At 37.3% G+C, this 11000-nt stretch overlaps 2 protein-coding genes and 1 long non-coding RNA gene across 3 annotated transcripts; all 3 read right to left on the reverse strand.

Moving 5' to 3' along the window:
• Window positions 1–428: 428 nt before the first annotated feature.
• LOC134183675 (uncharacterized) lies at window positions 429–3031 on the reverse strand. Its single transcript, XM_062651261.1, has 11 exons — window positions 2975–3031; window positions 2830–2898; window positions 2688–2773; window positions 2576–2622; window positions 2434–2512; window positions 1811–1860; window positions 1679–1747; window positions 1577–1619; window positions 1481–1508; window positions 1190–1417; window positions 429–873 (listed from the first exon to the last, which is right to left on the reverse strand). Exons 1-11 carry the CDS (start codon window positions 3029–3031, stop codon window positions 697–699), a joined length of 933 nt encoding a protein of 310 aa, XP_062507245.1. The 3' UTR covers window positions 429–696.
• Window positions 3032–3938: 907 nt separating this feature from the next.
• Window positions 3939–6813, reverse strand: LOC134183786 (uncharacterized). The gene is made up of 7 exons (XR_009970571.1): window positions 6354–6813; window positions 5336–5511; window positions 5037–5266; window positions 4673–4783; window positions 4388–4596; window positions 4036–4321; window positions 3939–3966 (listed from the first exon to the last, which is right to left on the reverse strand). It is a non-coding gene; the product is annotated as an uncharacterized LOC134183786 (long non-coding RNA).
• A 2632-nt stretch (window positions 6814–9445) lies between these two features.
• On the reverse strand, window positions 9446–10988 carry LOC134183711 (uncharacterized). Its single transcript, XM_062651304.1, has 7 exons — window positions 10859–10988; window positions 10611–10791; window positions 10385–10549; window positions 10252–10324; window positions 9986–10102; window positions 9864–9929; window positions 9446–9727 (listed from the first exon to the last, which is right to left on the reverse strand). Exons 2-5 carry the CDS (start codon window positions 10675–10677, stop codon window positions 10099–10101), a joined length of 309 nt encoding a protein of 102 aa, XP_062507288.1. The 5' UTR covers window positions 10678–10791; window positions 10859–10988; the 3' UTR covers window positions 9446–9727; window positions 9864–9929; window positions 9986–10098.
• Between the last annotated feature and the right edge of the window lie 12 nt (window positions 10989–11000).

The following is an 11000-nucleotide window of genomic DNA, read 5'->3' on the forward strand; positions in this document are numbered from 1 at the left end:
GAACAGACAGTAGCTATGTATGTTCAAGAACGCGTGCAATTACACTCCATCACCGCATCCCTAACATAATACGATAATGTACAATATACACAATAGATGTATGTCTAGGCATATACATTTAACACATTATACGAGTGCAAAAGATACCTTTCTTTGAAAGTAGACCTATGTGGCTCAAGAATAGAGTTTATAAAGTATTCTGAAGACACTGTTGACTGTAAGTGCTACAGGTTGTGATAACATAAAATTAAGTTCAGATATTGATCAATTTCTAAGCATGCTGTTGCCAAAGCACTGAAGGTTAACAGAATGACCTATTCTGGCAACAGCATGTCAACTTGGTTATTGATAGAGACTTTAGAACTTCAAGATGTCAAGTTTGCTGTAAACAATATGCAACAGAAGTTGTATTAAACATGAAACGGTGCTTATGAGTCTTGGGCTGACTTCATGATTACATTCAATGAACAGACAACATTACATTAATATAGCTATAGTAACCCATAAAAGATCTGACTACCATGCTTATAGAATTGTTCCTTCATGTCACGTATCCAAGCACACAGATCATCTAGTTGAAAGCTGCTAAAGTAAATGTATTGTTTCCCATATTTATAAATAGGAGTTTGGTATTGTTGCCGCACCTGCACCAATACCTGAGCAAAGCTGCTGCAGGTACAAAGTACATGTCAGGCATTATATGTTTTGCGACAAGTTGTTGAAGTCAATGTGCAGGTTGTTTGTAACAAGCACAAAATCACCCACAGTTTCTAAATGAGGCTTGTTGACAAAGCATCTGTAATCCATCCACAGAGCAACACGTAAGTCAATACTAAGCCAGCACTCTCCTTCTTCTATTGAATGTTTTCTGAGCTGCAATGAAATAACAATAAACATTTAATCATTGATTTGACTACATATATATATATATATATATAATAGTGCTCAGCAGCAAAGTGACAAAATGTCAGTTGTCATTCTTATCTTGTTGCTCACACTCACTTGAGCAAAAGTGTACATAAAAATGACAAGTTCTTTTTGAAAGTGTGAAAACCACTTTCAGAAATTGTAGCAACAAGGTACAAATGACGAAATTGTTTGGTCTACCATATTTGTAATGTGTGAATATGTGTGTTGTTAGACTGACACACATTCCAAATGATGTCTACAAAATTATAATATAACTTACTATGGTATCATCATCATCTTCTGCCTTCCATTCTTCAAAGGTTGCCCTTGTTTGACATGACCGCAAAAGAGAAGTGTTAAACAAGTCACATTCCAAAGTTTCTTCATCGATTTCCTTGATTCTTGTGTTCCCACCTTTGAAGTCTGTAGCTTTTACTTGTTGATGTAACTGTATGTTGTCACTATCAAGAGCATGAGTACTGATGTGTTTATCCGACAGCGGAACAACCTGTTTAAATCACACTAAGTGAAAACATGATCATATGACATCAATTAACAAAACTGATAATACTTGTAAATTTCTTCTTGTTGGTGTTACACTATAAGTACCATACATAATTGCAACACATCCATTGCAGCAACTTCATATAACTATATACTGACTAACCAGTTATGATTGTCACTTACATCATCATGTACAAGTAAAATATCTGCACACAGATTGATGTTGTATGTGCAAAAAACAATACATATTGCTAAATTAACCAACCATTCTTCTGCAACAGACTTCTTGGCGAATCTCTTTCTGTTGATTTGTCATCTATAATTTCTACATCACCTATCAAGACATCCAGGGAATCTATTTTACTATCTAAAAATTGTAGTGACACACTTTACTTACTGTTGTTGTCTGCTTGTGTTTTATTTGCAGTTGAAGTCAGTTTCCAAGAGCTGTACATTCAAAATTCAAAGCTCAAGGTTTAGTGTCATGTAGGTGTGTGTGTGTGTGTGTGTGTGTGTGTGTGTGTGTGTGTGTGTGTGTGTGTGTGTGGTTATATAATTATGTAGGTTCTTAATTACTCCATTTGCACTAGCAACTTTCGAACTAGGCCAGTGTACTGATGCGCAGGGTTTCCTGTGTGTATTTGTCAATTAGTGTAAAAAGAAAAAGACAAGTTTGCCACTGACATACGGAACCATCTAAGAATAACTGATAAAGCGTCCCGGCTTGGTTTGAAAGTTGCTAGTGTCAGTGGGGTATATGTCCACAACAATTATTTTGTACCAGTGTGAACCTTTCTTGAGACAAATTATGTTGCAAATCCATGATCTTGCTAATGGCATGTGGCACTAATACGGAAAATGTAGTGAAGAAAATTAAGCTGTTTGTAGTGTGCGAAGAACATGAACAACATACTTCTTTTAAGTTGTATGAGAGCCTCATCATTTGATAGAGTGCATGCTGTTTTAGAAAGTTAAGCATGCAGACAACAGGTGTATCTTCATGGCATTGGAGCTACTTACCATACATATGAAAACACCACAATCTGCTTTATTGGTTTGAATTGGGAAATCCTATGCACAACAGAAAATGTAAGTCTTCCTAAAGCAACAAATTTATATATGCTGACTCTTAGAGAGAATCTGGCTATGCAAGGCCACTTGCCCGATACACTGAACTTCCATTTTGCTGCTTCACATCGTAAGAACTCTCTGTCAAACAAGAGTTTTGAGTCAATAATTAGCACAGGTTATCTAAGTTCATTGCAACGCTATACTGAATGCATGCTACAACTGTATAATTGGTTTGGTTTGGTTGAAATGAATCAAGGTACTTGATTTCAGCTCTCTTGATGTCCAGAATCTACAAAGTAGCAAGTGTATGAATTTCCTGTCATGTGTACAAATAATGAAGTTTACCACAGTTGTCCAGTGACCAGGAAGATGAACTGGTATAGTAACAACGTCATACTGAAAAATGTGGACGTCCTGTCACAAAAGTGTTATGTAAAAGTCAATGTATACAAAAATTAAAGGGAATGGCAACAGAGATCAGAAAGCCTACCTTATGCCATTTCCACCAAAGTGGTCTCTTGCCATCACGACACAAACTCAGGGACATGTAGAGAAAAGTATTATATGAGAATACTCGAAATCCCTGTGATACCAGCTATTTCAATATTTTTCAATTACTGCAGTGACTAATCATTTTACCTGATGGCATAATGATACTGTAATTTTTTGAAGAAAAGCATTGATAACCTGGCAACACCACCCATTTCTGTTGTGTTGCTCACCATAGACAGAAAGCCATGCATAAATTACTAAATTAATTTCTTACTTTATCATTCACTCAGTTGTTTAGGCACAGACTACACAATTCTGCAGCTCTCAACTCCTGGCCATCATCACCGTAGGCAACAACACTGTTTGGTGCTGTGCCTTCCCAGATTTCATCCACCTAGAAATTATTTGAAGTGCTATTTGGTCTTATATTTGAAAGTTCTACCTGCTCTTGTTGTTCTCTCGTCAAAAACAGCCACTTTGGACCACTGGCATGGTGTTCCTGTTTCATTGAGATAATTGTATCGCCAATTATGACATCATTCGGTGGAGTGTAGGGCAAAGACAGACAGAGAGTTTGTCTGCAGTATGTATGGTCTGTGACATTTGCGAGCGCTACATTTTGATCTTCCAAGAGCAGTGTATTTCTCTGTACTCTCACTTGAATTTCTGAACAAAATTGATGTTGTTATTTGGATGTCTTTAATTAATTAAAGGAGCATTCCGGAGATATGCGCTAGCTGCTAGCTCCGCCTTTGCTCTACTAACAGGAAATATATACTAACCAAGTTGGGTATCTGGGCACTATCTCAGAGCAAACCCGGCAGATGTACATTCAGAATGTTTAAAAACATAAAAACTGAAGGGGCTCTTTCAAGAATTTTGTCCGCCAAGTGAAGCGGTTTTTGCACGCCAACAGATGTGCAGTTGTCCGGAATGCTCCTTTAACGTGATATTTAATATACCTGGATGTGCCAACAATCTTCTCACAAGCTATTGGAACAAAACAAAATTTTATTTAAGTGTTTAGTTAGCTATCAAAATTCAGCATTAGACAAGTACCATCACAAATACCGAGACTCTCGTAGTGATTCTCGGCATAGTGCCCCAGAATTAGAGGTCCCTCATGACGAACTTTGTGGCCATTTGGTTCGATGATGATTTCAAAATGGTCATCAGGACCAGATACACTGCTAACTATTCGAATGTCATGGGATAATGATGTTCCTAGTGCCATCACTGCAAGGTGATCACCCCATGTCCTGTTTTGAGCAAGATTATCTAAGTAGCTTTTCCAATCTCTGCCAGCTACAAAATTGGCCATGTCTAGAGGTTGACCAACTGAATCCTGCATCAACAACTTGATTAATATGTGCTGTCCAACACTGATGGAAGAACATTGGTAATGACTTACAACAAATTGGTGATCTTTAAGACAAGTTACTGCTAGGTCACGCAGTTCACTGTGGCTGAGCTTGTTGTTGGAATCAATTCGCTGCAGTTGGTCTGCTACTGCATGAAATAGACAGTTTCCATCGGTGGGCATTTGCCCTCTAAACGCTAGACCAGACAGCTGAATTCTTTTTTCGAGTCGACCTCTATTTTCCGTGATCTTTTGTATGTCTAAACATAATTGTTGAAGTGATAACTTCAGTTCTGAACTTTACTGGGAAGATTACAACTTAATTATTTGCCGTACCTACTGAAGAAGTAATTCTTGCAGATGAGAATAGTCTGCTCATTTTTCGTTTCTTTGCTGACTCCTCATTTTGAGAGCAAAATCTTTTACCCGCTGATATAAATTTACTCTCTGAAACACAGTACATGTACCAAATTTCTTTTTATGTTTCAAAAAATCTTGCTATTAATTTATCAAATGTAAGCGCAATACAGTGATACAGTGTGCAATATTATCATATTCTGCATTGTCAGAAGAAAGTATGTTCTATTATCGCAGTTAATTAATTAGTTTGTTTTACACATGGAGATGGTACATTTCAATGTACTAACATGCCTTTTGTAAAGTAGACATAATGCTCTTTTTCTACAAAAAATGAGATTACCTGATGGTACAGAAGGTTAATTGGCTAAATTCCTGTTGTTGATGGAACGGTTTAAGTCTCGTGGCACTGTATAGGGTTTTACATATAGCACTGTCATTCTGCTTTCTCACATAATATCTGCCTTTGCCAGCTCTCTCGGCAATCTCATATGGTTCTTTCCAACTCTGCTCATACTTGCTTTCTTTATGAGAAAGTTTTTTGGTGTTCTGTAGTAGAACATTGTCACCAACCTGCTCACACATCAACATTATTTATTAAACCATAACGTTTCTGAATGAAGGATTGCATTAACAAATCACCTTGTATTCTTCTTTTTTATGTCTGGCGTCATACTGCTGTTTCTGTCGTTTTTGTGCTTCTAAGATGTTTTTCTTCACATTGGTGTCCACCATCTTTCACAATTGGACCATTTGTTGTACAGACAACTCAAGTTCATCATCAGTAACAGTGAAAGTCATGACATCATCTGTGATTTCTAAGGCATCAAAGAAAACATGTTTGCATTCTAAAAGTCTGTATGGCTATGGAAAAAACACTACAAGGCATAAAACACAGAACTCCTAATTAATGCATAATGACTCTGAACAAAGGTACATAACATGCAATAGACAGCGGAAACTAAGAATTTTTTCATCGGAGTCACTGCATGATTTATATTATATAAATAGTGACCAGAAAAGTGTCTTAGTGTTCTCCTAAAACTATGCTAGGAATTGCTATTGGTAGAAGCTATCTTGCTATAGCTTCTGCCTTGTGTGACAATCAGAACAGAAATAGAATTACAGAGTCTACCAGGTATGTATGTTCCATAAGCTTTCTAGTAATGAGAGTGAACAATAGACATGGTGAATCTGATGTAATGAGTACTAGTCAATAGCCAATACGACTAAGCTCAATTATGACTTTGTGTCTCCATAAACCAATTTGTGCTGTACAAGATCAACCACATATAGCACAGCTAGATGTAATTGCCACTCATCGATTACACTACAGCTTTTCGCTTTTCCTCTCTTGTCGTAATGCTTATATACTTGTGTTTGTCTTCAAAGTACTCGGCTAAGGTTTTGCAGTAAGATCCCCATAGACATACATACTGCAGGTACATAGATTTTGGTACACATACGTTTTTAGTTACAAGCGCCTGCATGATCCATGATTATATACACAGAGAAACAGAAAGAATTACAGAAATTTTGCTGAAAACCTTTCAAATAGTTATGAAAAGCGATGCAACTGCAATTGTTGTCCGTGAGAGTAGCAAATGTCTTTTCTGTCATTAGTGTCATATACCTACATGCATACATACGCAGTTCTGACCCTTCGGCTTTGCTAGCAGATCAACAGAAAGTCTTGCGTCTCGTCCATAAAGGAGGAAAAATGGCGAATATTTTGATGATGCTTGTTTACTGGTATTATATGCAAACAATACTGAGTCCAAGTACTTGAACCAGTCACCCTAGTTCTCTCCAACCATCTTCAGAAGGGATCTTTGTAGCGTCTGATTGAACTTCTCAATCAGGCCGTTGGTTTGGGGATGGTAGGCTGTTGAAATTAGATGGTTGACTCCTGTTGTTTCAAATAATTTGTGGTTGAGGCAATTGACAAATTCCCTGCCTTGGTCTGACATAACAAGCACGGGCAGTCCGTGTCGGCAAAACAAAGTTGTGAGGAATTGTGCAACTTCTACAGCAGACTTGGTGTACAATGCAGCAGCTTCTGCCCATTTTGTATAGTAGTCCATACAAGTAATGATGTATCTAAAAACACGTATTAATGTGTGGTGTGGTGTGTGTGTGCTTGTGTGTGTGTGTGTGTGTGTGTGTGTTAATTGTTGCATAAATGTGTAAATGCATGAATGTGACTCAGATCTCACTTATGCCCGGTAGGTGTTGCAGGCAGTGGATCCACAAGATCTACTCCAATTCAATGCCAAGCACTCTTCACTGGGATGGAAGTAAGCTGTGAGGAAGTTTTAGAAAACTTTGGATTTGCCTAGAATAGATCAATAACAGCTAATAACATTAAACATGCAGCTGTTGTAGATCATAGTCGTTTGCCAAGGACGTACTCTACTTATAATTTATTATTATTGTTGTTGTTGTTGTTATTATGTAGATTCCTGGTATTTTTTGCTAAGTTTGAGTTGTTCTACCTTTTGACATGTCTCACACGTCTTGATGTACTGGTCAATGTCTTCACAAATGCCATGCCAAAAATACCTGGAGCATACTTTTTCGCGTGTTTTGTCTCTGCCAAAGTGACAGCCTCCCATGCGATTGTCTGAAGAATCTGCTCCTTCAACTCCTTGTTTTGAATCCATTGTCTGTTGATCTTTTCACTCTCACTGTTGCTTTCGGAGTAGTACAGAACACCATTGTTCAGGGTCACCCTCTCACTAGTGAACTTCTGTATTGCTCTTTTTCGGCTTTCTGTAGCACCTTGTACATACCTTAATTCCACCATGGGATTCACTCAAGTACCTAAACGCTTCTTGGTACGTAATAGGATTTCTATTTGACATGATGAATTTCGACAGGTGTACACAATCTGAATGCTTGAATTTAGCTCAAAGTCAGGGCTATAGCTGGTCAAATTGAAATATCATGAGCTCTATTTAAGTTATAGTCATCATTGTCAGAGCAGTGGTGACACATACTTCTTCTTTGCTAGCTGAAGACGTCTTTTCTTAGCTATTATAATGACCCACAACAACCTTGTTTAGAGTATAGGTAATTGGCTTATTCTTTATTTTTTGTACACGAACTGCTTGTTGCCATGCTGTAGTCACTTACCCTTAATAGCACGTACTCTGATTCTTGGCATGAGAACTCGATCCTAACTCTCTCTCTCTCTCTCTCTCAATCTCTTTCTCTCGAACATTTCTTATCTACTAGCACTCTAGATCTAATGTATTAAAATTTATAATGAGTCACTCTGCTAGTCATAATGTGACTGTTCTATTCTAGTTATGATCTCTGTGGTGCATTTGCAGCTGTCTGTAGTGATATGATGCCCAAGTGACCACAACAGGATTACCTCACAATCGAGTCTCTTCATTATAGCTTCTCTTTGTCCGTCGAGTACACTTACTCAGTTTGCTTGGACAATATTTCGAGTTTGCGTGCATGTAACCATAACTCAACAAATGTTAGTTGCTTCTATTAAATATGTAACCGTAATTAAATGCACATATTCACAAAGCAGTTTGGACTCCGCAAGTTTTTCTCTTGGCTTTTGCATGGCATTCGATCACTCGACACATTTCATTATACATGTACCTAAATGTGTAAAGTTCACAAGTAAATTTGTTTGCAATTTTTAATTTGAGGTAGAAGGTATATGGGCTGGTACTAATTGATCCCCACCATTACTAAAACTAGAGAATTAAACATGCACATATAACACAACACATATAACACAACTTAATTGCTTGTATGAATTTTCTCTCAACTTCCTGGAAGCATTGTAACATAAAATTTAGATCTAGGGTGTCTGTACTTAGTTGAGGAACGCGTACTACATGTTAAATTGGTAAGAGGCAGTATTTACCAAATTGTTTAGAACTGGACAATTTCAAAACTATTGCATATCTTCACTGTAATGTTTCAGTTACACTATGCTGAACTTGTTGCCACCAGCACATTTTCACACATGTACGTGCTAGTATTAGCAGAAAGAGAGGTACGTACCACTTATTCATGAAAAGGTTACACTACGCGAACACGTATGTTGTGCAGTATGTCATCAAACAGTTGGTTGGAGCATTGCAGAACATTATTGCAGACTACTAGTACAACTTTAATTAAGTGCTATATAGTAGAATTACTAGGTAATTGAATACTAGTAGAGGGTTAATGTTGATTGCTCTTGTGAAGTGTTATGGTTGACCTTATAATTAGGTGTTGTATCGTTGATAAAACACCTGCAATGGACCAATGAGCGCACCTAAAGGTCACGTGATATGTAAGCACATACCGACATTAGGTTGAAAATATGTAGTTGATAAGTAAAACTGCTTATACAAACTTCTATTATGTAAATCTTTTCCAAAAAATTAATACGTAATATCAATTTATTAATCTTAATAATAATGTTCTTTAGGTCTGTCTTCAAGTGTAGATCAGTACAGCATAATTGTGAAACCTTTAGGTAGTTTGTATACTGTTCAATTTTGGTATACGTACTTTCTAATCTAATTCTAGTTGTTTAATTAAAACAACTTTTGAATCTAAGACAACTAAATGCATATGGCATCATCTTGCAATATATACAAGTGCACCAATTCTTGAAATCAGTTGTTAATTAAACATGTGCATATCTGATCATGCACTACTTCTGCAAATGTGCAGTTTCTGAAGCAAAACTACACATACAAACTTCTACTGGCCATGCTAATCTTTTGAAACAGCTTCAGTAGTTAATATTAATATATTCATCGATAATAGTTATGTATCTCACTTTAGATGAAAATGCTAATGAATTACAACGTATCCAAGTGGCTGATAGAGATGGCACTTAATCAATGTGCTTCTTATTAAAATTGTTTTTCTAGTGACGATATGAGTTTTCTACACATATATTAAGTTTGAAAGGAATTGAATGTTATCTTCATGTAATATTAGAGCTCCGATCATTGTCATTGTCTGGAGGAGAGGCGATGGTAGCATTGCCAAATTGACAAGTTATGTCAGCTAGCAACAGTTAGGTTATCTAGTTTGTGTCAACGTTTCAATATTCACACACATGCACACACACACACACACACGCACGCACACACACACACACACACACACACACACACACACACACACACGACTTATAATATACCTCTACAAACTCTGGCCATCTCCACATCATCTTCATCTCCTTTATCAGAAGAATCATTGCCATCATCTAACACCAATATACAAGTAAAATTGGAAGAGTATTATGTAACTGCACCATTTTACGTTTATCCAATGTAGGGATATCTTCTAACAACGTTTCTATACCATCATTGTCTTTGTCATTGTGGTTGTCTGGAAGAGAACTAATGGTACTATTGACAATTTGGCAAGCTCTTTCAGCTAGCAGCAATACATAATAAGATTCAGTAAATGTAGGTTCTGTCAACGTTTTAACACACACACACACACACACACACACACACACACACACACACACACACACACACACACACACACACACACACACACACACACACACACACACACACTGATTTATAGATGTAGAAACTGTGTGATCCTCCACATGACCATCTCCTTCATCAGGGGAATCGTTGCCATATTCTAACACCAAGATACAAGTAAAATAATTGGAAAAGTATTAGGGTAACTGCATCATTGTACCGTCAGTCAATGTAGGAATATCTTTTAGAACCTTCAGCAAATCCTCTTCTTCAGGTTCAACATCTTTATGGCAACCAGGAAACACACCATCTGTTGGGGGCTGTCCAAAAACAACGTCATCAGGCGCCACATTGATTGCACTATGGATTTGTGTGTTCATAGCATCTGTGTACAAGAATACAAATCTAAAACATAATCTGTGATGCAACGTCAGTAGCACAAGTACATTGCACTAAGGAAAGATATTTGGTCCATCCCGTTCCTGGATACTCTGCACGACGGACAGCAAGCATATGTTGTACAGTTCTATGGGCCTGTTCGACAAGGCCTTGAGATTGAGGATGGCGTGGACGACCTGTCACAATTTTGCAATCTCCTGGCCATAATCTAACAACTTTTCGAATGATCTGTAGCAAGAAAATAAAAGAACAAGAGTAATACATTTTTGGTTGAGACTTTAGGTAATGTTCTTACCTTATTGCAAAATTCTTTCCCATTGTCATGCTGTAATATAAGTGGAAGACCAACAACACTGAAGACATTTTTAATAAGACATCTGGCCACTTCCACTGACTTCTTCCTATGCTGAGGCCACAGGAAATTGAATTTGGTAAAA

Source organism: Corticium candelabrum, chromosome 8 (assembly GCF_963422355.1).
Source record: "Corticium candelabrum chromosome 8, ooCorCand1.1, whole genome shotgun sequence".
Lineage (NCBI taxonomy): Eukaryota > Metazoa > Porifera > Homoscleromorpha > Homosclerophorida > Plakinidae > Corticium > Corticium candelabrum.